At 49.0% G+C, this 27,903-nt stretch overlaps 1 protein-coding gene and 1 long non-coding RNA gene across 2 annotated transcripts; one reads left to right on the top strand and one right to left on the bottom strand.

Moving 5' to 3' along the window:
- Positions 1-861: 861 nt before the first annotated feature.
- LOC132542097 (uncharacterized) lies at positions 862-4,119 on the top strand. The gene is made up of 3 exons (XR_009553244.1): positions 862-906; positions 1,247-1,336; positions 3,876-4,119. It is a non-coding gene; the product is annotated as an uncharacterized LOC132542097 (long non-coding RNA).
- Positions 3,600-27,776, bottom strand: CDHR4 (cadherin related family member 4). The gene is made up of 20 exons (XM_007527319.2): positions 27,617-27,776; positions 13,578-13,821; positions 12,532-12,716; positions 12,215-12,377; positions 12,045-12,136; positions 10,966-11,076; positions 9,232-9,335; positions 8,910-9,046; positions 8,473-8,656; positions 8,225-8,378; positions 7,912-8,005; positions 7,446-7,649; positions 7,229-7,368; positions 6,752-6,902; positions 6,445-6,665; positions 6,134-6,264; positions 4,826-4,873; positions 4,648-4,723; positions 4,399-4,426; positions 3,600-3,752 (listed from the first exon to the last, which is right to left on the bottom strand). The coding sequence occupies exons 2-20, from the start codon at positions 13,624-13,626 to the stop codon at positions 3,697-3,699; spliced, it is 2,328 nt and encodes a 775-aa protein (XP_007527381.1). The 5' UTR covers positions 13,627-13,821; positions 27,617-27,776; the 3' UTR covers positions 3,600-3,696.
- Between the last annotated feature and the right edge of the window lie 127 nt (positions 27,777-27,903).

Below are 27,903 nucleotides of genomic sequence, written 5' to 3'. Positions count from 1 at the left end.
AGGGTTACCGCTGGGGCTCAGTGCCTGCTCCTGGCGGCCATTTTTTCCCTTTTTTTTGGGGGGGGAGGGGTTGTTGGCTAGGACAGAGAGAAATGGAGAGAGGAGGGGAAGACAGAGAGGGGGAGAGAAAGACAGACACCTGCAGACCTGCTTCACCGCCTGGGAAGCGACTCCCCTGCAGGTGGGGAGCCGGGGGGCTCGAACCCGGGTCCTTGCGCTTCGCGCTCTGTGTGCCCCCGCCCGGCCCCCGCCCTTGACTTCTTGAGTTCCTGTGACAACACCTTTTGTCCTGCACAGTCATGGCCACCCACCCGTCCTGGGGATACGGTTTTCCCTGGACCCACCTCAAGTGCTTGGCCCGATGAGCCCTGTCTCTTGTGATGGTTGTCCGTCCGTTAAAGGACAGCAGTCAGACTCCTGGAGGATGGCGAGTGAGTCCTGAGAGAAGGCTAAGTGCCTAGGAGATGTCTGCCCGAAGCCACCGCAGAAGCAGCCTGCTCTCAGCCCTCCGTGTATTGGCAGCGCGGTGATGCACCTGCTCGTCCCACAGAAGCATTCAGTTTCTTCTCCCCCCGCCCCCATACCATAGCTAACACAAGAACAGAAGTCCTCCCAGTGCCCCGAGCAGGTTCAGTTTTACTTGGAAGAAAGAAAAAAGATCGAGAGAACTTGGGGACATCACAGTCCATGTAGCGCCCACCCCTAGCCAGCAGGTGCTCTTAGAGCCCGCAGGGACCTGGGACCCGGGACCCAAAGCCCGGCTGGGTATGGGGAGAGGGGTGGGCGCGCATAGGAGAGAACTTGGGCATCTGCTGGGCCCATTGGCTACCTGCACAGCTCAGCTCGGCACAAGGAGGACCAGAGAAACACATTAGAAATGCAGGGGACTGGGCCATGGCACGCCAGGTTGAGTACACACGTTAATAAGCAAGGGTTCAGGTTCGATCCCCTAACTCCCCACCTGCTGGTGAAGCAGGTCTGCAAATGTCTCTCCCCCCCCCTTCAGTTTCTCATTGATACTATCAAAGTAGAAAAAGAAAAAAAATGAATGAATGAGTGAGTGAGTGGAAAGAAAAGGAACCAGTAGAGGCTGCTGCAAACAGTAGATTCTTAATGTGGTCACGGAGCCCAAGCAATAACCCTGGTGGTGGCAATTTTTTTTTTTTTAAGTGAAGAAAAAAGAAATTGAATCAATCCTCCAGAAGGGGACGACTGTCAATCCCTCACTGGCTTATTCATGTCCCAGGGTTCTCAAGTGAACACTGACTGTCACCTCAGTGCAACAGCTCCTGGTCCCACTCAAGGAAATCTGGACACTCAGCAGCCTGCCCGCAAGGTTGGTGGAGCTCTCAAATAGCATCATTCTCCTCTGGTTGGGAAGAGAAACCTCCTGGGATCTCCCTACCCAATGGGCAGGTAGCCTCTAAGGGGAGAGCCTGACTGCAGGTCCCTCAGTCACTGACAAGGAGAACGAAGAGCAGGCCTCTGCACAGCATGAGCCGTGTCCAGACAGCAGTACACAGCGCCTTCTTTTCGTTTTCCTCTTTTTGAAAGACAGAAACATTGGGAGAGAGAGAGAGAGAGAGACTGACTGACTGACTGACTGACTGGCGCTGACCAGAGCATCAAAGTTTCCTTCCATGTTGTAGGGGCCAGATTCAAACCTGGGAGAGAGTATGTCATCAATGGGGCTCAGTGCCTGCACAATGAATCTACCACTCCTAGAAGCCATCATCATCATCATTATTATTATTATTATTATTATTTCTTTGACAGAAACAGATAGGGAGGGAGAGAGGCACCTGTAGCACTGAACCATTCATGAAGTACTCCCCTCCCCTTCCTGCAGGTAGGGACCAGGGACGTGTACCTGGGTCCTCAGGCATGATAACATATGCACTCTGCAGGTGTACTACTACCTGCCCCCCTGTACAATGCCATCTTAAAGCTGGGGGCTGGATGCTGGCACACCTGGTTGAGCGCACATGTTACAGTGCACAAGGACCCGGGTTCGAGCCCCTGGCCCCCACTTGCAGGGGGAAAGCTTTGTGAGTGGCGAAGCAGGGCTGCAGTTGTCTCTCTCCCTCTCTATCTCTCCATCCTCTTGATTTCTGGCTGCCTCTATCTAATAAAGATAAAAAAAATTAATTACCTTTTTTAATATTTATTCCCTTTTGTCGCCCTTGTTTTATTGTTGTAGTTATTGTTGTTGTTGATGATGTCGTTGTTGTTGGATAGGACAGAGAGAAATGGAGAGAGGAGGAGAAGACAGAGAGGGAGAGAGAAATAGACACCTGGGGGTTGGGCGGTAGCGCAGTGGGTTAAGCGCATGTGGAGCAAAGCGCAAACAAAGCACAAGGACGGGTGTAAGGATCCCGGTTCGAGCCCCCGGCTCCCCACCTGCAGGGGAGTCTTTTCACAGGCAGTGAAGCAGGTCTGCAGGTGTCTGTCTTTCTCTCCCCCTCTCTGTCTTCCCCTCCTCTCTCCATTTCTCTCTGTCCTATCCAACAATGAACGACATCAACAATAACAATAATAACCACAACAAGGCTACAACAAGGGCAACAAAAGGGGGAAAAAATGGCCTCCAGGAGCAGTGGATTCATGGTGCAGGCACCGAGCCCCAGCAATAACCCTAGAGGCAAAAAAAAAAAAAAAGACACCTGCAGACCTGCTCCACTCCCCTGTAGGTGGGGAGCTGGGGGCTCAAACCGGGATCCTTAACACTGGTCCTTGCACTTCGTGCCCTGTGCACTTAACCCCCTGAGCTACAGCTTGACTCCCCTTAATTATCTTTTTAAAAAAGAAAACTGCAGGGGGAGTTGGGCGGTGGCGCAGCGGGTTAAGTGTAGGTGGCACAAAGCGCAAGGACCAGAATAAGGATCCCGGTTTGAGCCCCCAGCTCCCCACCTGCAGGGGAGTAGCTTCACAGGCGGTGAAACAGGGCTGCAGGTGTCTGTCTTTCTCTCCCCCTCTCTGTCTTCCCCTCCTCTCTCCATTTCTCTGTGTCCTATCCAACAACAAGGACATCAGTAACAACAATAATAACCACAACAATGTTAAACAACAAGGGCAACAAAAGGGAAAATAAATAAATACAGAAAGAAAAAAGACATCATGTGTGCCAGAGTAACATAAACACTCTCTCTAGCCTCCTCTCTCTCTCTCTTTCTTTGATATGTTTTAAAAACCCAGAGTGGTGAGACAGTTCACGTTGGAGAGTTCCGGCCTTTCCGTGCATGTGACCCGGGTTCAAGATCATTTCTTGCACACAAACACGAGGGGCAGATTTAGTGCTGTGGTGTCTTTGTCTCTCTCACTCTGCCTCTTATCTATCTGGAAAATTCAGCCTAGAGTGGTGAGACCTGGCAAAAATAAATAAAATTCTTATGCCTGTGAAAACTTTCTTATAAATCAACATTTCCCCAATAAAGTCATCCATGGAAGAAAACAAAAAACAAAATAGAAATGTAACCTTACTACTCCCTAGACCATGTCCCCAGTCCCCACGAAACAAGGAGCAGGGCATCCTCCCAGTGAGAACAAGGAAGCATACATCTCATAGCTTCTCCCACATGTAGGTCACAAAGCCAGGACTATTCTGTTTGTAACTTTGTTTATTATTGAATCAACTTGAAAACACAGCCCAAGATCACGTGAAGAAGGAATTCAAACATAAGGAAGCTGCTGCGTGGCTCAGAGCCAGCGCCGGGCTCCCGTGTCTGTATTGAACAGGTACTCTCTGCCGGTGCCTAAGAGAGAGGGAGGGTAGTGGTAGCCCCAGCAGAGCCGCCTCTCCCCCAAGGGTAGTAGAAAAGCCTTGGCGTGACCTCCCTCTCTCTTTGATCCAAGTTGTTCCCTTCCTCCTCTCTCAGCAAATCCTCTGAAGTTCAACCCAACTGTGTAGGAAGCATCCTTGACCCCCCCCCAAAACTGGACACGAGCTCCCCATGGTCAGTGCAGTGTCGCTCAGTCATAATTCACTGGTGACAAGTGAATATCTAAGGAACGGAATATCCTTACAGTCCCCCCCACACCTTCGAGATGAGGTAAGGAGAGGAAGTGGGCCTAGAGGGAGAATGGTTTAGAAACAGGAAAACTCGGGAGTCCGGCAGTAGCGCAGCGGGTTAAGCGCACGTGGCGCAAAGTGCAAGGACAGGCTTCAAGCCCCCGGCTCCCCACCTGTAGGGGAATCACTTCACAGGCGGTGAAGCAGGTCTGCAGGTGTCTGTCTTTCCCCCTCTCTGCCTTCCCCTCCTCTCTCCATTTCTCTCTGTCCTATCCAACAATGACGACATCAACATCAATAATAACCACAACAACAATGGAAACAAGGGCAGCAAAAAGGAAATAAATAAATATTAAATAAATAAATAAGAAAGAAACAGGAAAACTCACGGGAGTCCTGTGCTCTGCCGTCAAAGTGCTGTGGGGGGAGAGTGAGAGGGTGCAGTGAGCTGAACCCCATCTGCAGTGGGCAGGTGGAGACCTGCTTTGCAGGGGTCAAGAGTGCTCAGCCTGTTCCACCCTTTAGCCCACGGAGGTAGCCAGGGACCCATCAAGAAGTGGGTAGGCTTGGTGAGGGGAGTAGGGGATACCCCTGGGCACCCCGCTGTGGCCACTGTATAGGATAGTGTGTTCACATACCAGGCTCGTGAGGTTGCTGGGTACCTGGGGCATCTCCCTCCGTGGTACCTTCATGGATGGTTCAGTTCCCTGGATACTAGGGCAAAGCAGAAGCAGAGGAGTAGTATGGCTTTTAAGCCCCTGACCTGAATTTTGAGAGGTGAACTCCCAAACACAGAGCTGTTCAGAAGAGGCTGACCTGTTTGACAGCAGAGCCAGGGCTGGTTTGCTTGGTGCTTGGGTCCACCTAAAAGAGGAGCCGAGTGGTGAGCGCGACAGACTGAGGACTCCATGAAACTGGCCCTTCATATGAGGGATAGCCACGCTGTAACGGTGGAGATAGCCTCCCAGTGGCTCTGTATCTCTGATATGATGACCCCTGGGAGAGGGGCCCTTCTCAATGTCAGTCTGTCCAGGGCCAGCAGTAGCACACCAGGTTGAACGCACACATTACCATGTGTAAGGATCTAGGTTAAAGTCCCTACTTCCGGAGGACAGGTGGTGGCGCACCTGATTAGGCACATACATTACAGTACATAAGGACCCAGGTTCAAGCCCCCGGCCCCCCACCTGCAGGGGAAAGCTTTGCAAGTGGTGAAGCAGGTCTGCTGGTGTCTCTCGGTCTCTCTCCTCTATCTTCTCCTTCCCTCTCAATTTCTGACTGTCCCTATCTAATAAATAAAGACTAGAACAAAAAATTAAGGTGGTTCAGGAGGTAGGGCAGTGGACTCTCATGCAGGAGGTCTGGAGTTCATGTGCATGTACCAGAGTGACGTCTGGTTATTTCTCTCACCTATCTTTCTCATTAATTAAACAAAAAAAAAAAAAAAGAAAAAAATTGTAAAAGCCCCTACTTCCCACCTTCAGGAGGGAAGCTTCATGAGCAGTGAAGCAGATCTGCAGGTGTCTCTTTGTCTCTAGCTTCCCTCCTCTCACAATTTCTATCTGTCCTATAGGGGGAAAAAATGGCTGTCAAGAGCAATGGACTCATTGTGCAGACTTCAAGTCCCAGAAATAACCCTGGTCACAAAAAAGAAAAAAATCAACTTGTTCATCAATTTTAGCACTATCATCAAATCTTGGATGAAACTATCACAGGCAGACAGCATTTGCTGATTGGCCTGAGCAGGGGGATAGGGGAGGGGAATTGGGGAGCACAGAAATAGGAGTCCTGGGTCCCAGCCAGTAGCATACCACATTAAGCGCACTTAGTGCAAAGCACAAGGACCGGCGCAAGGATCCTGGTTCAAGCCCCCAGATCCCCACCTGCAGGTGTGTCACTTCACAAACAGTGAAGCAGGTCTGCATGTGTCTATCTTTCTCTCCTCATCTCTGTCTTCCCCTCCTCTCTTAATTTCTCTCTGTCCTATCCGACAATAACAATGGCAACAACAACAACAATGGAAGGAAGATGGCCACCAGAGGCAGAGGATTTGTAGTCTAGGCACTGAGCCTCAGCAAGAACCGAACCCTGGATGCAAAGACAAAAAAGGAACAGAAGTCTTACCTCCGGAGGAGCCAGCCCATAGCCAAGAGGGAGAGGACACTGGTCACTGTCAGTACCACCACAAACCAGGGCTCTGGCTCCCAGAAAGTCTCAGTGTTCATCACAAGCAAGGGTGTCACTGAGGAAGGGACCTGAAGAAGGAGTCATGGCCCCAGTGCTGCACAGTCAAAACATCTTAACATCCGAGCACTCAAACCCCTCCAAGCACTGCGACCACCTTGTACCCCAGATTTGTTTTCCAAATCTTCAAAGGATTTTTTGGAATGCCTCTAGAAATCTGAGTCTTCCCACCCCCGAAGAACCCCCCTCACTGTGGCTTGGTGAGTACTCATGGCCACTGTGGTGGTCCTCCAGGGGACTAGATGGGCAATGACAGTAGCTGTGGTGCTGAGGTGGGGGGTGATGGGCCCTGCATCGGCCACACGGATCAAGAGCTCATAAGTCTGGGGCTTCTCCAGCCAGAAGGGCCTCAACATGAGGTCGTTGTGTATCAGGACAGCACCCTGCAAGCTGAACCGGCTCTGACTGTTCCCTGAAAGCAAAGTGGCAGAAGAGACTGGCCTTGGCCTGCCTCCTCCCCACCCCCCGTCCCCCACCCCCTAGCCCCGTGACCCTCACCTCCAATAATGCTGTACGAGAAGGCCTGACGCAGCGGCTCTTGGGGAATTCGGCACGACATCTTGGCCACTTCTACACTACGACCCAGAAGAGTATGGATGGTGAGCTCTTGAAATGGGGGCTCACACATGGGGGTGTGTTCATTCACATCCTGTAGGAAGGTAGCCATGTCACCCACCCCACTCACCACTAGGCCAGCCCCGAGCCCCTTCCCACCACAGTCAGGGCCCAGGTGTCCAGACTTCCCACTCTGAGCTCCTGCCCCCTCAAGCTAACCAGTGGAGGCCACGGGCACAGAGTGGGGAGGCAGATGCCAGTGGAGGCCACGGGCACAGGGTGGGGAGGCAGGTGCCAGTGGAGGCCACGGGCACAGGGTGGGGAGGCAGGTGCCAGTGGAGGCCATGGGCACAGAGTGGGGAGGCAGATGCCAGAGAGAGAGGTGCAGGTTCCTCCCAACTCATCCCAAGGCACAGTCACCTCCACTTCGATGGTGATGGTGCAGGAGCCTGTGAGGTGGTGGTTGGGGTCCTGGTCTTGGCCCTGGTCGATCAGCAGGACAGTGAGCCTGTACAGCCTCCGTAGCTCATAGTCCAGAGGCCCCAGGAGGAACACCTCCCCTGGGAGGAGTGACCACAACCTCAGCCTTCAAGTCAGCTCTGGCCCCACCCTCCACCCTGCCCTGGAGTGGGAGTACCGCTGACACGGTCCACTGCGAAGGTGGTGGGGCTGCCTGAGAGGTAGTACTCAACGCTGTCGTGCGGGTAGTCCCTGTCGGTGCCCACCACAGAGCCCAGCGGAGTGTGGGGCTTTGCATCTTCTAGAACCCGGAATGTGGTGGGTTTGCAGGCTGGGGAGAACTCGTTGACAGGCGTCACCACCACCAGTACTGGCACCTCAGCTAGAAGCCATTTGGCAGTCAGAAAGGTGGCTTGGGGTGCCCAGCCCTGCCCCTGGGGTCGGAGGAGGGATGGGGTCTGTTGGGAGAGTGATAGCCCTCCCTTGCTGGCATCCGGGCTGGAGAGGAGAAACTGGCCCTACCCCAGGGGCAAGTGGGGGCAGCCCTGTTCTGGTTTCTGAGGGAGTAATGCTTCCATCCTGAGGTTGGGGATGGGGAGGCAGAGCAGCCCCGTCCTGAACGCCCAGGGTGGCAGGTCACTCACTGCTCATACGGGGATGGCCGTCATCAAGCACCAGGATGGAGGCAGCATGCTGAGAGCAGGCCCCGGGAGTGTCACAGTCCAGGGTGTCATTCACCTGGCCAGGGAAGTCAGAGCGTGAGGCCCGGCCTAGCCCTGGAAAAGCCTGGTGACACACGGCTGGCTCAGACTAGGACATCCACAGGGAACCTCCACCACCCCCAGACTGCAGAGCATGCTGGATTGACACCCCCTCCCTTCGCCTTCAGTCGTGTGACCTCACTCTTACTGCCTGCACCCCTCCCACCGAAGCCCCCTGGGAACAGGGTTTGGGCACCTCCAGGACCCTGTTCTGAAGGCAGAGGCTGCCTGAATCAGGGGGGGTTTGGAACAGCAGCTGGTAGTCGAGGGGGGAGCCCGCAGAGTCTGGGTCAGTGCAAGTGAAGGCGTTCAGCACGGTGCCCACAGGCACGTCCTCGGGAACTTGAGTCCTAGAGCAGAGAGTGGGAGGCAGGGCAGGATCTGGTGCTGGGCTTCAAGGGCAGCTCTGACCCCAGAAGCTTGGGTAAGGCTCCACGTACTCACAGCAGCATCGCTGGGTAACAGCGAGGGGGCCAGCGGTTCACCTTCCCCACCTCCACCGTGAGCTCGAGTTCGTCGCTCACCCATGGCCAGAGCCGCTCGAAGGCTCTCACCCTCAGCCTAGTGACCGCCACGCCTGGGGTCAGAGTCAACTCCAGTGGGGCAGTGGTCCGGACTATGCCATCGACTGGGTGGGTTGGAAGGGTGGACTTGTAGATTATGTCCAGACCCCAGCTCTGCCTGTCCCCTCTCATTCCACTGGATTTACTGGTGGGGCAGGTCAGCACCATCCAACTCCTCCCAGGCAGGCCTCTAACACCACCCGCTTCCAAAGGAGGCCTCACCTGCTGCTTCAGTCTCAGGAGGGCAAGAAGGTAGTGCAGGTTGCCTCTGGAGGAACACAAGAGGCACCACCACCACTGCCCATCCGCGCTGCTTACCGCGACCAATAGAAAAGAACAGGCAGGGTACTGGCGAGAGAATCTCGTATCGAACATCGAAGCCCTTGGCCTTGACCTCAGTCACCTTACTCCCAGGGACCGTGTCCTCTAGGATGGTTCTATTCTGGTACTGCTTCCTGGACCAAAAGAAAGGAACTGGCTCCCACTCCCACCCACCTTCGAGCTGGTCAGCAGGTCCCACCCCAGAAGGGTCCCTCATATAGAAGCTTGAAAAACCCACCACCCCGTTAGCCTTACTCTTAGTTCCCTAGGGCTAGGCCCCATCCGTCTTTCCTGTTGTTCCTAGAGTAGGGATGCTTACGGGAAAGAGACTTGGCGGGAGGGAACAGGCAGAACTTTGACCACCAGCATCCCATGACAGCTCCCATTCACTCCGAAGTTCAGTAAGACCTGAAGCTGGAACACCTGTCGTGCAGGGAGACGGCGTGTGGAGTCTACCTGTATCTCTGTGCCCAGCCTTTCCTTCAGGTAAGCAGCCTGCCTTGGACCACCACAAGGAGCTCCAACAATCACTCCTCCTGGTGACCTGTCTCCCTGCCAACAGGTATTTATTTATTTATTTATTACTAGTAGACTGCTCAGCTCTGGCTTATGGTGGTGCTGGGGATTGAAGCTGGGACCTGGGAGCCTCAAGCATCAGTTTTTTTTGCACAGCCATCATGTTGTCTCCCCAGATCAACATTATTCTTTTGACCAAGTTTCTTTCTCTGTCTCCCCACTCTCCCTCTCTCTTCTCCATTTTTTAATATTCATTTATTTATTTATTTATTTCCCTTTTGTTGCCCTGGTTGTTTTTATTGTTGTTGTAGTTATTATTGTTGTTGTTATTGATGTCATCATTGTTGGCTAGGACAGAGGGAAATGGAGAGAGGAGGGGAAGACAGAGAGGGGGAGAGAAAGACAGACACCTGCAGACCTGCTTCACTGCCTGTGAAGTGACTCCCCCCCCCCCTGCACGTGGGGAGCCGGGGGCTCGAACCGGGATCTTCACTCGGTACTTGCGCTTTGCGCCATGTCTCTTTTGCATTTTTACCAGAGCACTGCTCAGCTCTGGTTTATGGTGGTGCAGGGTGTTGAACCTGAGGCTTTGTAGCCTCAGGCATAAGAGTCTCTTTGCATAACCATTATGCTATCTACCTCCCAACAAATTTCTCTATTAGGACACAAACGACCTCCAGGAAGAGCGATAGGTAAATTACTCATGAAGTGAACTACCACCTTAGCACTGCTAAGAACAAGTCACAAAGACAAGGAAGTATATATGGTTTGTTCGTTTTTGTTTTTGGCAAGAGAGAGAACACCAAGACATCATCTGGCAGACGCAATACTGGGATGGGCGTGGGGACTTTCCATGTTGTGTGCTAGCCACTGTGCCACTACCTGGGTCTCAAGGTAGAGAAGTTTAGAGGAAGGAGCGTATTTGATTTCCTCCAGACTGCACTGGCTACTTACTTCACCCAGAACTTTCTCTTCCTTAGCACTGCCCTAATACCATTCTTGCTATTACGGGCACCATGAATTTCCAAAGCCAGGGATTCTACTTCTTTTTATACTTATTTATTCCTTTTTTTGTTGCCCTTGTTGTTTTATTGTTGTAGTTATTGTTGTTGTTGATATCATTGTTGTTGGATAGGACAGAGAGAAATGGAGAGAGGAGGGGAAGACAGAGAAGGGGAGAGAAAGACAGACACCTGCAGATCTGCTTCACCGCCTGTGAGGCGACTCCCCTGCAGGTGGGGAGCCAGGGGCTCGAACTGGGATCCCTATGCTGGTCCTTGCACTTTGTGCCACCTGCACTTAACCGGCTGCGCTACCGCCTGACTCCCGGGTTTCCACCTCTTTCTGGTATTCTAGAGCCCAGCACATAATGAGACCAAAATGAAGGAGCAGTCAGCAGATGGAAGGTGCAGGTGACTCCTGGGAGGAGGTGGAGGAAATGAAGAATGAGCAAGGCTCCAGGAGATGCTGGCTTTACCAGGAGGTGGTCGCCACATGCCCCGTCTCCAGTAACCACCAGCTTCCAGGTCACACTCACCTTTTTAGCCTGGCCTCTCAAGCCCTGGGAGGGTGCGCACAGCCAACCCAGCCTGTCAATGGAGAAAGGTCCGGGGAAGTATGGAGGGTCCTGGGCACTGGTGATTCTCATCTGACAGGACAGAGATTCCAGAAGCACTGTCGTCAGTCGGTTCCAGTGTGCTAAGCATCCCTGTCACAGCCCTGTCGTCAGTCAGCTCCAGTGTGCTAAGCATCCCTGTCACAGCCCTGCATTTGCCCTACTCAGCTCTCCTATATCCTGCAGCTGGGCCTCCAAACAACACTACCGGACCCATGACATTGACCCACAATCTTTTCTGCTTTTTTTTTTTTTTTTTTTTGCCTTCAAGCTTATCACCGGGGCTTGGTGCCTGCACTGTTCCTGTGGCCATTTTTCGATTTTTTTTTTTTTTTTTTGATTAGGACAGAGAGAAATTGAGAGGAGGGAAAGATAGAGAGGGTGAGAGAAAGACAGACACCTGCAGACCTGCTTCACCACTTGTGAAGTGACCTCCCCCCCTGCAGGTGGGGAGCCGGGGCTCAAACTGGGATCCTCACGCGGGTCCTTGTGCTTCATGCCATGTGTGCTTCACCCGAGGCGCTACCACCTGGCCCCCTCTTTTCTGCTTTGAAGTTATTTTTTTAATATTTTATTTATTCATGAGAAAGACAGGAGGAGAGAGAAAGAACCAGACATCACTCTGGTACATGTGCTGCCGGGGATCGAACTCAGGACCTCCTGCTTGAGAGTTCAGTGCTTTATCTACTGTGCTACCTCCCAGACCACTTTTGTTTTTTTCTTTTTTTAACTACATTTTTTCTTTATTATTTCAGACAGAATTTTCATAGGATATTCAGAACACACAGGGAAACTTGAGAGATCTTAGCCCCTAAGATGCTCCTATAGGGAGATCCATGATCACTGGAGAATAAGGAGCCCTTAAAGTCTCTCCCCAAAACTCACGATATAGAGACCCAACTGCACGCTGAAGGGGCGCTCCTCAGTATAGGGACTGGGCTTGGTCTCCCCATGATTCCCCCACTCAGACTGCTTCCCTCCTGCCAAAGTGCTGGACCCACCTGGGCTCCCTGGGGTTCCAGGCCTGGGAGCAGGAGAATGTGCAGCTGGGCCCCAGGTGTGACTGTCTCTTGCACCTGGATGACTCCCCCAGCTGTCAGGGGGAAGGTCAAGGAGGCGGTGTTCAGGCGATGCTTCCCCACCCCCTGCCCGCCCGCTGCCCCTGGCTCACCTGGGCTTGCAAATCGACTGGCACACCGGATGTGGCTAAGATCCCGATGCACATTCACAAAGAGAGGCTCCGCCAACACATAGTTGCCACACGTGTACTGCAGCTGCAGTGTGTAGTGGTTCACTACCAGGGCATCCAGCTGGGACGAGCTGCTCAAGGTCATCTGTGGCAAGGGGGCAGTGCCCTGTTGTGCAAGTTCTCCTTCCCCCAGCACCACATCTGGAGTGTGTGTGTGTGTGTGTGTGTGTGTGTGAAGTTAATACCCTCCCTTGTTCCTGCCCCAGTTCCCAGGTGTGCCTGTGAGCCTGTGACCTTACCTCGGCCCTATAGACCCCTTTCCACCTTGTCAAGCTGGGTGGGTTGAAAAAGGTGGTAGGAGGCATCACAGAGAGCAACTTCAGGGTAGGGATATAGAAGGAGCAGTTGAAGGAGAAAGACTGGAAGACGGTGCCGGGTTGCTGGCTCTCGGAGATATGTATGCTCCAGGGCAGACAGTGGAACTCTGTAAGGAAGAAGCCAGGGGCCAGTGGTGGAGACATGGTTGAGCGCACATGTTACAATGCACAAGGACCCAGGTTCAATCCCCCAGCTCCCCACCTGCAAGAGGAAAGCTTTGCGAGTGGTGAAGCAGGGCTGCAGGTGTCTGTCTCTCCTCCTCCCTATCTCCCCCTTCCTCTCAATTTCTGGCTGTCTCTATCAAATAAATAGATACTTACTTTTTTTTTAATTAACTAAAAAAAGAAAAGAAAAAGAAACAGTTCAGCCCTTAGCCACATGCTCATGGAACCTCTCATAAGAGCACTATTCTGGGAGTTGGGCAGTAGCACAGTGGGTTAAGCGCAGGCAATGCAAAGCGCAAGGACCTGTGTACGGATCCAGGTTCGAGACCTTGGCTCCCCAACTGCAGGGGAGTCGCTTCATAGGTAGTGAAGCAAGTCTGCAGGTGTCTATCTTTCTCTCCCCCTCTCTGTCTTCCCCTCCTCTCTCCATTTCTCTCTGTCCTATCCAACAACGACAACACCAATAACAACAGCAATAAAACAACAAGAGCAACAAAAATGGAGAATAAATAAATATTAAAAGGGGGGGGGCACTGTCCTGCCCTTCTGTCATGAGGCCTGGTTCTTGAGGCCAAACTTCCTTGGCCATCACACCCAACCACAGATCAGCTTTCCTCAAAACCAGGATAGTTTGCTCAAGTGAAAATTACTCCAAGGTAAGGGATGAGGGTCAGGAGTTCAGATCTCTGTCCTTCCTAGGCTCTCCCACAGCCCCTGTCCTCCATGGTAGTTTATCTGAGAAGGGTCAGGACTCGATTATGGGGGGGAGTGAGAAATGAGGTTTCTCACCACTAGATCCTCACCAAAGACAGCCAGCACAAGCAGGAGTGCCGGGGACCTGAGCAGCACCATGATGGCGTGATGACACGAGCAGTGGAAGCTCCAGAAGCTCCAGACCAGGCTGGTCAGGCGTTTGTCACACTCAACCCCGTTGCCAGGTCCGTTGCTCAAACACAAGCAGGTAGGTAGGACTTCTGGGTCTCCCAGATTTGGGCTCCACCCATTCCTGTTAACTCAGCTCTAGACTTGAGAAGGGCAACAGGAAGCCTAGAAAGCAAAACAAAATGTCACTTTCACTGCTCCTAACGAATACCTCTTTCTCTCTCTTTACTTCTTCCTCCTTCTCTTCCTTCTTCTTTTAGCCAAAGCATTTTAAATTTTTTTATTTATTTCATTTGATAGGACAGAGAGAAATTGAGAGGGGAGGGGTATAGAGAGTGAAAGACAGACACCTGCAGCCCTGCTTCACCACTTGTGAAGCTTTTCGCCCTGCAGGTGGGGACCGGGGCCTTGAACCCAGGTACTTGTGTCCCATAGTGTAAATTTAACCAGTTGCACCATTGCCAGCTCCTGCCCAGCCCCTGCCAAAGCACTTCTTAGTCCTTGCTTATGGTGGTGCATGGGATTGAACCTGTGACTTTGGAGCCTCCAACTTGTATGTTTTTGTGTATAACCATTATACCACCTCCCCAACTCCCCAAACTCCTGTTCCTCTTCACAAGCCTAGGAAGATTAGATGGAGGAAACAGAGTCAGGGAAGGCTGAATAAGCAGTCGCTGGGGTCAGAAGTGTAACACCTAGGAAAACTGGGATCAGAACTTGCCTGCCCCTCAACAGGACATTATCTGCATGCAAAATCTGAGTCCACATTAATAAACTCTTAAAGATTATTTACAGGGCTGGAGAAATTCCTCCCTGAGTAGGATGCATGCCTTGCCATGCATATGGTTCCAGCCCAGTACTGTTGTTTTCGCTGAGCTGGCTTCATGGGCGGGTAACAGACGACCAGGGACTCATGGCTGGGTTGTACGCAGTATCTCTTTATTCATGCAGGACGCAGCACAATCTATACCAAGCTAAGCTAAACTAAACTACCACAAACAATCTTGTCCTTATAAATATACTAGCCCAGTAGGGTGGGAACAGGATGCTACGCAGAGAAGGTGGAGAGAAAAGTGACTGGTGAAAATCGGTATGACAAGGAGAGGGGGCGGAGCAGGTGAGAATTCTACCACTAAGCCACCAATGCCCTGGAGGGAAGGTGGTGCTTGTTAACAGAGGTTATGTAAATAGAATACAGTGTTATGTAAATAGATGTAGGGGGGATTAAACCAAATGAAACAGAAGGGGTTTTTAAAGCATACCAACACAGTACCATATTGAACCAGAAACTGAGAGAGAAAGGGGAGATAGAGAGAGAGAGAGAGAGAGAGAGAGACACCTGCAGCCCTGCTTTACCACTCATGAAGCTTTCCCCTTGTAGGTGGGAACTGGGGGCTCAAACCTGGATCCTTGCGTACTGTAATATGCGCTCAACTAGGTGTACCACCACCTGGTCCCTAAGCCAATTTTTTTTTATTATTTTAGTTATTATTGTTGTTGCCATTGATGTTATTGCTACCGGACAGGACAGAGAAATAGAGAGAGGAGGGGAAGACAGAGAGGGGGAGAGAAAGATAGACACCTGCAGACTTGCTTCACCGCCTGTGAAGTGACTCCCCTGCAGGTGGGGAGCTGGAGGCTCGAACCGGGATCCTTAAGCCAGTCCCTGTGCTTCGAGCCACCTGCGCTTAACCCTCTGCGCTACCGCCTGACTCCCCAATTAAAAAAAAAATTAATATTTATTCCCTTTTGTTGCCCCTTGTTATTTTATTGTTGTAGTTATTATTGTTGATGTTGTTGTTGTTGGATAGGACAGAGAGAAATGGAGAGAGGAGGGGAAGACAGAGAGGGGGAGAGAAAGACAGACACCTGCAGACCTGCTTCACTGCTTGTGAAGTGACTCCCCTGCAGGTGGGGAGCCAGGGGCTTGAACCGGGATCCTTAAGCTGGTCCTTGCACTTTGAGCCACCTGCGCTTAACCCGCTGCGCTACTGCCTGACTCCCAATATGTAACATCCCATTTTTTTAAATTCAGTACCAGAGAGCCAACTCAGGGTTTCATGCATGTGCTTTGCAGCTTAGTCACATCTCTTACCCAATTTTAAAAATATATTTGATTTATTTTATAGAGATAGAAATTTGGGAGGGCAGAGGGAGGGTGAGAGAGGAAAAAAGAGAGGGAGAGAGAAAGACCCGCAGCAGCACTATCTCAGTGCTTATGAAACCCCCCCCTCCCTTCCCGCCGGTGGGGATCTGGAGCTCGAACTCTGGTCCTTGCACACTACAATTTGTGCACTTTACCAGGTATGCTGCCTAGGCCCCTCTTGCCCAATTTTTTATTTTTAGAGTGAGACAGAGGCAGACAGAGAGAGAAAACAATAATACAGGAAGTTTCCCTTGTTGCTCTCAGGTGGTACAAGGGTCTTGAACTTGGAAATTCACGAATGCAAGGGTGCTGCCCTACTGCTGAGTCACCTCCCTCGTCTATATGTCAGTTTATTTATTTTGCCTCCAGGGTTGCTGCTGTAGCTTGGTGCCAGCACTACAAATCCACTGCCCCTGGGAGCCATTCCCCCCATTATTTTTGTTGCCCTTGTTGTTATTGCTGTTGTTGCCATTGCTATTACTGTTGTTGTTGGATAGGACAGAGAGAAATCGGGAGAGGAGGGGAAGACAGAGAAAGACAGACACCTGCAGACCTGCTTCACCGCTCTTGAAGTGACACCCCCCCTGCAGATAGGGAGCCAGGGGCTCGAACCCGGATCTTTGCACCTGTTCTTGTGCTTTGTGCCATGTGCGCTTAACCCCTGCACTACTGCCTGGCCCCCTGCGTGTCAATTTTTTAAAGTTTCCCAAACTTACTCTCCCCAGCTAGTCTCCTCTCACTCTCTCTTCCACCCACTACAGTCAAGCTTGTCCTTCTTAACTCCATTACACTGCTCTTGTCAGTCACTCAGAAACTGTCACTGCCAGATCTAGCAGTTCATTCTCCACTCTCACCTCCTTGGCAACATTTCTTGCCCACTCCTCTTGGGTGCTCAGTATCTGCACTCTGTCAGGCTCCTCCCACCTCCCCAGCTGCTCCTTCTTAGTTCCTGTGCTGATTTGCTTCATCTTCTCTGCCTCCGCCCAGTGGACTACTCCAGAATTCAGCCCTGAATGCTCTTCTCTTTGTAAGCTCATCAGCCCCATTATACCCCAGCCCATGGTCTTAAATACTGTAACTCACTTTGCTTCCCAGATGCAACCCTTTCCTGTTACAATTTCTCCCAGATGCAGAGTCACACACCCAGAAGCTCTAGACTCCAGTCACACACTCAGAAGCTAATGCCACATTTGTTTTCTTTCTTTTTTTAAGTATTTTTTTTTACTTTTTCAAAAATAGTCATTTATTTATTCCCTTTTGTTGCCCTTTTTTTTAAAAAAATTGTTGTAGTTATTTTTGTTGTCGTCATTGTTGGATAGGACAGAGAGACATGGAGAGAGGAGGGGAAGACAAAGGGGGAGAGAAAGACAGACACCTGCAGACCTGCTTCACCGCCTGTGAAGCGACTCCCCTGCAGGTGGGGAGCCGGGGGGCTTGAACTGGGATCCTTACGCTGGTCCTTGTGCTTTGTGCCACGTGAGCTTAACTCACTGCGCTACCGCCCGACTCCCTAATTATTTTTTTATTCCCTTTTGTTGCCATTGTTGTTTTCTTTCTTTCTTTCTTTTTTGTCTCCAGGGTTATTGCTGGGGCTCTGTGCCTGCACTATGAATCCACTGCGGACATCCAGAGGCGGAACTACGAGCAGCAGATCGCTTTCTCTCCTCTCCTCTCCTCTCCTCTCCTCTCCTCTCCTCTCCTCTCCTCTCCTCTCCTCTCCTCTCCTCTCCTGGATCAACTAGGAATACCAAAGGAGACCACCTGGGACCGAAACAAGACAGGACTAGAATGGCCACAGGAACCCAGTAAATCACCCGTGAGTACAAACACGTGTGGCTGGTGACAGAGAGGAGAGAGGGGCCTAAGGAGAGATTAAGTGACTGCTAACAGTTCAGCAGTCTATCAGTGGAGACACCACCTCCAGTCTGCTCCACCAACAAGGGGACAGCTGAAGGGAGGAGAGGACTCCCCAGAGACTCACCAAGTGCAACTCTGAGTCTCCATTGCTACTACCCTCAGAATCTGGAGCAGCAACAGGGAGGGACACCAGGGGACAGAGATCTAACCAGGAAACTCAGAAGACCTATACCTCGGTGGCATAGCTGAGGGGCTGTGAAAGTCTCTTTGCATAACCACTGGGTTATCTCTGCCACATCCTGCTTTATCTCTTGGTCAGGAGTCAGTGATTAAGCTAAGAAGCCTATTGATAGTTTAAAAGCCCTCAGGCTCCCATAGCCTACAGGGAAGGAAAAAAAAAAAAGAAAGAGGCTTTTAAACCACTGAGCTCCAACTCAGGGATTGAAATAACTGTTAACTTCCACCACTGTGAACCCTTTAATTAACTTACTTAGACACAAGTCAATCCAGGCAATAGTGATCAATAATTTGAAAAGTACTGATAAAGGGAACTCATAACATAATATATAAAATGGTTAAAACAACAAGAAAAAATATTGGAGAATCGAACCAGGACAAGAGTCCAGCTAAAAGTCCTCCAGAGGGTGAAGCACAAAATACTGAGTTCAATATCCAAACATTAGCTAAGGAAATAGTAACAGGAGTGAGTAAAGAATTTGAAAAAATTGTAACCAGAAATGCAGGAACAACAAATGAGAATATGGAAGAAAATACTAATTATCTCATGGTTATTAGAGAGCTGAAAGCCGAAATCACTGAGCTAAGAAGGCAACTAGCTGAACAAGCTAAAATAGTATCAGAGCAGGGCAACAAAATAGATGAACTCCAGAAAACAGTAGAGGGCAGAGAGAATAGAATCAATGAGGCTGAAGACAGAATAAGCAAGATTGAGGATGAATTAGAAACAACTAAAAAAGAAGTAAGAGATCTCAAAAAGAGATTAATAGATGCTGAAAACAACAACAGAGTCCTATCGGATGACTTCAAAAGAAACAATATACGCATTATTGGCATACCAGAGGGAGAAAGAGAAGGAGAGGAAGAAAGAATTTTCCAGGCCATAGTAGCTGAAAACTTCTCTAGTCTAGACAACATCAAAGACATAAAGATTCAAGAAGCCCAGAGGATCCCAAACAGAATTAACCCAGACCTAAAGACACCAAGACATATCATACTAAGAATGGAAAGGAACAAGGATAAAGAAAGGATCCTGAAGGCTGCAAGAGAAAAACAAAGAGTCACCTACAGAGGAAAACCCATAAGATTAGCAGCAGACTTCTCCACACAAACACTACAGGCCAGAAGAGAATGGCAAGATATCTATCGAGTGCTCAATGAGAAAGGCTTTCAGCCAAGAATACTATATCCTGCTAGACTGTCATTCAGACTAGATGGAGGCATTAAAACCTTCTCAGACAAGCAACAGCTGAAGGAATCAACCATCACCAAGCCTGCCCTGAAAGAAATTCTGAAAGGTCTCCTATAAACAGTCAGACCACCACAAATAGGACATATATCAAAACACTCTAAAACTCTACAAGAATGGCGTTAAAATATCTTCAATCTTTGATAACAATAAATGTCAATGGCCTGAATTCACCTATGAAAAGACAGAGACTAGGAATATGGATCAGAAAACACAACCCAACAATATGCTATCTACAGGAAACCCACCTAACTCAACAAGACAAACACAGACTTGAAGTGAAAGGATGGAAAACTATCATACAAGCCAATGGCCCACAAATAAGGGCAGGAGCAGCTATTCTCATATCTGACATGATAGACTTTAAAATAGATAAGATTAAAAAAGATAGGAATGGACACTACTTAATGCTCAGAGGATCAGTCAATCAAGAGGACTTAACAATTATTAACATCTATGCACCCAATGAGAAGCCATCTAAATACATCAAACTTCTACTGAAAGAGCTACAGCAATATATTAACAGTAACACAATCATAGTAGGGGACTTCAACAGCCCACTCTCTCAACTTGACAGATCATCCAGGCAGAAAATCAATAAAGACATAAGGGAGTTAAATGAAGAGAGAGATAAACTAGAACTACTGGACATTTTCAGAGTCATTCATCCCAAGAAACTGGAATACACATTTTACTCAAATCCACATGGGTCATTCTCAAGGATAGACCATATATTAGGCCACAAAGATGACAGCATCAGCCAATTCAAGAGCATTGAAATCATCCCAAGCATCTTCTCAGACCACAGTGGAATTAAACTAACACTTAACATTCAAGAAAGAATTAGTAACAGTGCCAAAATGTGGAAGCTCAACAGTACACTTCTTAAAAACTTCTGGGTCAAGGAGGAAATCAAGGAAGAAATAAAAATGTTTTGAGAGTTCAATGAAAATGAAGACACAAGCTATCAAAATATTTGGGAAACAGCTAAAGCAGTCCTAAGAGGGAAGTTCATAGCTATACAAGCACACATTAGGAAACAAGAAAAAGCACAAATAAACAGCCTGATTGCACATCTTAAAGACCTAGAAGAACAACAACAAAGGAACCCTAAAGCAACCAGAAGGACAGAAATCACTAAAGTTAGGGCAGAAATAAATAACATTGAGAATAGGAAAACCATACAAAAGATCAACGAAAGTAAATGTTGGTTCTTCGAAAGAGTAAACAAAATCGACAAACCTCTAGCCAGACTCACAAAACAAAAAAGGAAGAAGACCCAAATAAATCGGATAGTAAATGAAAGAGGAGATATCACAACAGACACCACAGAAATTCAACTTATCATGTGAGGCTTCTATGAACAACTATATGCCACCAAGCTAGAGAACCTGGAAGAAATGGACGATTTCCTAGATACCTACCAACTTCCAAAACTAAGTAAAGAGGAAGTGGATAACATGAACAGGCCCATCACAGCTAATGAAATTGAAACAGTTATCAAAAATCTCCCCAAAAATAAAAGTCCTGGACCAGATGGTTTTACAAATGAATTCTACCAAACCTTCAAAGAAGAACTAATACCTCTACTTTTAAGTCTTCCAGAAGACTGAAGACACTGGAATACTCCCTGCCAGGTTCTATGAAGCCAACATCACCCTGATACCAAAAGCAGACAGGGACACAACCAAAAAAGAAAACTACAGACCAATATCTCTGATGAACATAGATGCGAAAATATTGAACAAAATTCTAGCCAACCGGATACAGCAGTATATCAAAAAGATTGTCCATCATGACCAAGTGGGGTTTATCCCAGGCATGCAAGGTTGGTTTAATATACGTAAATCAATCAATGTGATTCACCACATCAACAAAAGCAAGACCAAAAACCACATGGTCATATCAATAGATGCAGAGAAAGCCTTTGACAAAATACAACATCCCTTTATGATCAAAACACTACAAAAAATGAGAATAGATGGAAAATTCCTGAAGATAGTGGAGTCTATATATAGCAAACCTACAGCCAACATCATACTTAATGGTGAAAAACTGGAAGCATTTCCCCTCAGATCAGGTACTAGACAGGGCTGCCCACTATCACCATTACTATTCAACATAGTGTTGGAAGTTCTTGCCATAGCAATCAGGCAGGAGCAATAAATTAAAGGGATATAGATTGGAAGAGAAGAAGTCAAACTCTCCTTATTTGCAGATGACATGATAGTATACATGGAAAAACCTAAGGAATCCAGCAAGAAGCTTTTGGAAATCATCAGGAAATACAGTAAGGTGTCAGGCTACAAAATTAACATTCAAAAGTCAGTGGCATTCCTCTATACAAAAACTAAGTTAGAAGAAATTGAAATCCAGAAAACAATTCCTTTTACTACAGCAACAAAAACAATAAAATATCTAGGAGTAAACCTAACCAAAGAAGTGAAAGACTTGTATACTGAAAATTATGAGTCACTACTCAAAGAAATTGAAAAAGACACAAAGAAGTGGGAAGATATTCCATGTTCATGGGCTGGAAGAATTAACATCATCAAAATGAATATATTACCCAGAGCCATCTACAAATTTAATGCTATCCCCATCAAGATCCCAAGCACATTTTTTAGGAGAATAGAACAAATGCTACAAATGTTTATCTGGAACCAGAAAAGACCTAGAATTGCCAAAACAATCTTGAGAAAAAAGAACAGAATAGGAGGCATCACACTCCCAGATCTCAAACTGTATTATAGGGCCATTGTCATCAAAACTGCTTGGTACTGGAACATGAATAGACACACTGACCAGTGGAATAGAATTGAGAGCCCTGGGGGTCGGGCGGTGGCGCAGTGGGTTAAGCGCATGTGGCGCAAAGTGCAGGGACCGGCGTAAGGATCCCGGTTCAAGCCCTCGGCTCCCCACCTGCAGGGGAGTCGCTTCACAGGCGGTGAAGCAGGTCTGCAGGTGTCTATCTTTCTCTCCTCTTCTCTGTCTTACCCTCCTCTCTCCATTTCTCTCTGTCCTATCCAACAACGAATTGCGTCAACAAGGGCAATAATAATAACCACAACGAAGCTACAACAAGGGCAACAAAAGGGGGAAAAAAAATGGCCTCCAGGAGCGGTGGATTCATGGTGCAGGCACCGAGCCCAGCAATAACCCTGGAGGAGGAAAAAAAAAAAAAAGAAAAAAAAAAAGAATTGAGAGCCCAGAAATGAGGCCCCACACCTATGGACATCTAATCTTTGACAAAGGGGCCCAGACTATTACATGGGGAAAGCAGAGTCTCTTCAACAAATGGTGTTGGAAACAATGGGTTGAAACATGCAGAAGAATGAAACTGAATCACTGTATTTCACCAAATACAAAAGTAAATTCCAAGTGGATCAAGGACTTGGATGTTAGACCAGAAACTATCAAATACTTAGAGGAAAATATTGGCAGAACTCTTTTCTGTATAAATTTTAAAGACATTTTCAATGAAACGAATTCAATTACAAAGAAGTCTAAGGCAAGTATAAACCTATGGGACTACATCAAATTAAAAAGCTTCTTCCCAGCAAAAGAAACCACTACCCAAACCAAGAGACCCCTCACAGAATGGGAGAAGATCTTTACATGTCATACATCAGATAAGAGTTTAATAACCAACATACATAAAGAGCTTGCCAGACTCAACAACAAGACAACAAATAACCCCATCCAAAAATGGGGGGAGGACTTGGACAGAATATTCACCACAGAAGAGATCCAAAAGGCTGAGAAACACATGAAAAAATGCTCCAAGTCTCTGACTGTCAGAGAAATGCAAATCAAGACAACAATGAGATATCACTTCACTCCTGTGAGAATGTCATACATCAGAAAAGGTAACAGCAGCAAATGCTGGAGAGGGTGTGGGGTCAAAGGAACCTTCCTGCAACTGCTGGTGGGAATGTCAATTGGTCCAGCCTCTGTGGAGAACAGTCTGGAGAACTCTCAGAAGGCTAGAAATGGACCTACCCTATGACCTTGCAATCCCTCTCCTGGGGATATATCCTAAGGAACTCAACACATCCATCCAAAAAGATCTGTGTACACATATGTTCTTGGCAGCACAATTTGTAATAGCCAAAACCTGGAAGCAACCCAGGTGTCCAACAACAGATGAGTGGCTGAGCAAGTTGTGGTCTATATACACAATGGAATACTACTCAGCTATAAAAAATGGTGACTTCACCGTTTTCAGCCGATCTTGGATGGACCTTGAAAAAATCATGTTGAGTGAAATAAGTCAGAAACAGAAGGATGAATATGGGATGATCTCACTCTCAGGCCGAAGTTGAAAAACAAGATCAGAAGAGAAAACACAAGTAGAACCTGAAATGGAATTGGCATATTGCACCCAAGTAAAAGACTCTGGGGTGGGTGGGTGGGGAGAATACAGGTCCTTGAAGGATGATAAATGACATAGTGGGGGTTGTATTCTTAAATGGGAAACTGGGGAATGTTATGCATGTACAAACTATTGTATTTACTGTTGAATGTAAGACATTAATTCCCCAGTAAAGAAATAAATTAAAAAGAAAAAAAGAATCTACTGCTCCTGGAGGCTTTTTTTTTTACCTTTTGTTACCCTTGTTGTTTATCTTTGTTGTTGTTATTACTGTTATTGCTGTCATTGTTGCTGAATAGGACAGAGAGAAATGGAGAGAGGAGGGGAAGACAGAGAGGAGGAGAGAAAGATAGACACCTGCAGACCTGTTTCACCGCCTGTGAAGTGACTCCCCTGCAGGTGGGGAGCCGGGGGCTCGAACCGGGATCCTTCTTCTGGTCCTTGCACTTGGCGCCACCTGCGCTTAACCCGCTGCGCTACCGCCCGACTCTCTTCTTTTCTTTTAGATTAAATTATTACATATAAGGGGGGGGTTCACATGAAACAGAGAGAAGGAGAGAGACAAGCACCTCTCTGACACAGCTTGTACCAGGGACTGAACTGGTGACTTCAGGTGTGAAAATCCAATGTTATTGATTTGAGCTATACCCCCAGCCACAGACCCTACCTTCTTTTGGATGTGATCACAAGGATCCCATGTCTAAGGTGATCATTTTATTTTCTTCCCCAAATTCAGTCTTCCCCGGACTTTCCTGGACTGACTTGTGGCAATTCCGTCTGACCATCTGTTCAGGTCAGAGATATGAGACTCATACTTGAGGCTCCTATTTCCCTACCCACATTCATGCATTTGAAAGGCTTGAGTTTAGTTCCAAAGCCGACTCTGATGTGACTCCCATTGCATCAGCCCCAGCCAGTACACACCCTGCCCCCTTGCCAGATGAAGGCGGGACTGGACTGGTTCTCCTAACGCAGCAGCTGCTATGATCTCAGCAGGAGCCAGCCACGTCAGTCAGCTAACACAATGCACCCTATCACCAAGAACAACCTCCCACATCCCTTTCTCTTTCTTTCCTTTTTAAGTATTTTGTTTATTATTTGTTGGATAGAAACAGAGAGAAGTCAAGGGGAAGAAGGAGACAGGGAGGCATAGAGAAGAGGCTGGGTGGTGGTGTACCTGGTTGAGTACACACGTTACCATGTGAAAGGACCCAGGTTCAAGCCCTGCAGGGTGGAAGCTTCATGAGTGGTGAAACAGTGCTGAAGGTTTCTCTCTCTCTTTAATATATATATATATTGCTTTCCAAGGGAACTCCATGATATTTTTCTTTTCATTTTCATTTTATTTAAAAATTTTTATTTATTATTGGATAGAGAGAAATTGAGAGGAGAGGGGGAGATAGAGAGGGAGAGAGACAGAGAGGCACCTGCAGCCCTGCTTCACCACTTGTGTAGCTTTCCCTCTGCAGGTGGGGACCAGGGGCTTGAACCTAGGTCCTTGCGCACTGTAATGTATGCATTTAACCAGGTGCATCACTGCCTGACACCCCTCCATTTTTTCTTTCTTTTTTTAGCTAGAGCACTGTTCAACTCTGGCTGATGGTGGTGTGGGGGATTGAACCTGGGACTTTGGAGGCTCAGGCAGGAGCATCTCTTTGCATCGCCATTAGTTATTTAACCCTGTCCTAGGTCTCCTCAGTGTCTCTCTGTTTTTGCCTCCAGGGTTACTGCTGGGGCTCTCCTATGAATTCACTGCTCCTGGAGGTTATTATTTTTTTCCCACTGAATACAACAGAGAGAAATGGAGAGAAGAGGGGGAGACAGAGAGGGGAGAGAAAGACAGACACCCGCAGACCTGCTTCACCGCCTGTGAAGCGACTCCCCTGCAGGTGGGGAGCCGGGGATCCTTGTGCTTCATACTAGGTACACTACTGTTCCCCCCCAGGTGTCTCTGTTTCTCCCTCTTTCTACCTCCCTTCCCCTCTCAATTTCTCTGTCTCTGTTCAATAAGATAAAAATAAATACAACAGGGAGCTGAGCGGTGGTACAACGGGTGGTGCAATGTGGCGGAAAGCACACGGACCAGCGTAAGGATCCCGGTTCCAGCCCCCAGTTCCCCACCTGCAGGGGGTTTGCTTCACAGGCGGTGAAGCTGGTCTGCAGGTGTCTATCTTTCTCTTATCCTCCTCTCTCGATTTCTCTGCCCTATCCAACAACAACAACAGTAATAATAACAACAACAACAATGATAAACAACAAGGGCAACAAAAGGGAAAGAACAGCCTCCAGGAGCAGTGGATTCGTAGTGCAGGCACCAAGTCCAAGTGACAGCTCTGGAGACAATAAATTAATAAATAAAACAAAAAAAGACAGAGACAGACAGACAGACACCTGCAACATGGCCGCTCATGTAGCTTTCTCCTTGCAGATAGGGAAGGGGGGCTTGAACCTAGGTTCTTGTACATTGTAACACGTGTACTAAATCAGGTGTGCCACTGTCTGCCCACCCCCACCATGTTCCTTCCTAAGTCTTTTAGAAATCTGATTTTGGAGTCAGGCGGTAGCGCAGCGGGTAAAGTGCAGGTGGCGCAAAGTCCAAGGACCACTGTAAGGATCCCGGTTCGAGCCCCCGGCTCCCCACCTGCAGGGGAGTCGCTTCACAGGGGGTGAGGCAGGTCTGCAGGTGTCTGTCTTTCTCTCCCCCTCTCTGTCTTCCCCTCCTCTCTCCATTTCTCTCTGTCCTGTCCAACAACAATGACATCAATCACAACAATAACTACAACAACAATAAAAAATAGCAAGGGCAACAAAAGGGAATAAATAAACATTAAAAATATTTTTTTAAAAAAAGTCTGGTTTTGCTGACCTTTTCACTTGTCTAGCCACCATCATTATCGACACCTGAATTTCCTTGATGTTAAGCCTGGTTCAGCTCCCATCCCCTGGAGACCTTTAACTAGCCATTTCCTCCTCTTCCTAGAACTTTCCCCTTCCAGATGGTTCTAGGCTGGCTCATTCAGGTTTCCTCCCTTCCTTCCTTCCTCTTTTCCCTTTCTTCTTTCACTTGGGGATGAATTCAGGGTGGTGTGTGTGTGTGTGTGTTTGTGTGCGCGCGCCTCTGTGCACCATTCAGCAGGCTCCCAGGTCAAGTTTTCCAGTCCATATACTAGAGAGAGGGAGAAGGTGGAGGCTGTCAGGTGAGAACCTCCAGTCCTTCTCGACCATGCATGGGGTGCTGGGGCTGGACGCCAAGGCTTTGACTAGTCCATGGTAAGGCTCTGACTTTACCGGGCAAACTAGTTCCTGGTCACATCACCCCGATTTCACCTCCTCCAGAGCCCTGCCGCCTCAAACTGGCCCATTGTCTTCACTTCCAGAACATTGATTTCCCCATGTGTCCACTTTGCCCTTGGCTGGACTGTCGGGTTGCCTGCATCCTTGATGGTGGAGCAGCCTCCAGGTCAGTGCTGCCCGAAAAGTGCCACTTGACACGGTGGAGCCGTGTTATGATTGGGCCCTCCTCAATCGCTATCGAACAGGCCATGGCCGGTGCGCCGCTATGTTCCATCGCTGGGGAGCCAGAGAGGACCCGATCTTCCCCTGCGGCTCCAGACAGACTATGACCCACAGAGTCAACGACTGCCACCTCTCCAGATTGAAAGGAGGTCTCGAAACTTTACATCAGGCTCAACCTGACTGGCTACGGAAGAAGGGCAAACGCTAGAAGAACGGTGGAGCCTTGGCAGAGGGAAGGAGAGTGAGAGGCCACCCCCGCGCTGCCCACTAGAGGGTGCTGCCGGGGTGTCTCGAGCTCCCGCAGCCCCCAGACCCGCCGGGCCCTCCCGGCACTTGCAGGGATTGTGGAGTCGGACCCCAGGGCCGCGTCTAGTGGATCCAGTCCCGAGTGGGCTGCAACACTTCGGGGCCCAGCGATCGGGGGCGCTCTGCCCACATGTGACGACTCCATGCTGTCACGTCGTCACCAGGGTTAACGCTGGGGCTTGGTGCCTGCACTAGGAACCCACAGCTCCCGGCAAGCATCCCACCCCTTTTTTTTCCTTGATATTTTTATTTGATAAGACAGAAAGAAAGACACCTGTAGGTGGGGAGCAGGGGCGCGAACCGAGTCCTTGCGCATGGTGACGTGTGTGCTTCCCCCGGTGCGCCACCGCCCGGCCCCCGGAGACATTTCTACAGCCAAGGAAGTTGGGGGCTGGGTTGGGGGAGAGACTTGTCCTGGAGTTGGGGAATCCGGAGTTGGACCCCACTTGGCTTCCTGCTCCAATGCCCCCCTCCCCGCTAGTGGGGAGTGGGTGTGCGGCACACCCACCCACCCCGCCCGGCCCCAGGGGTGGGGTCACCCCAGTGCAGCGCGGGCTCCAT

This window comes from Erinaceus europaeus, chromosome 12 (assembly GCF_950295315.1).
Source record: "Erinaceus europaeus chromosome 12, mEriEur2.1, whole genome shotgun sequence".
Lineage (NCBI taxonomy): Eukaryota > Metazoa > Chordata > Mammalia > Eulipotyphla > Erinaceidae > Erinaceus > Erinaceus europaeus.
This window is presented reverse-complemented; position numbering and strand designations above follow the sequence as displayed.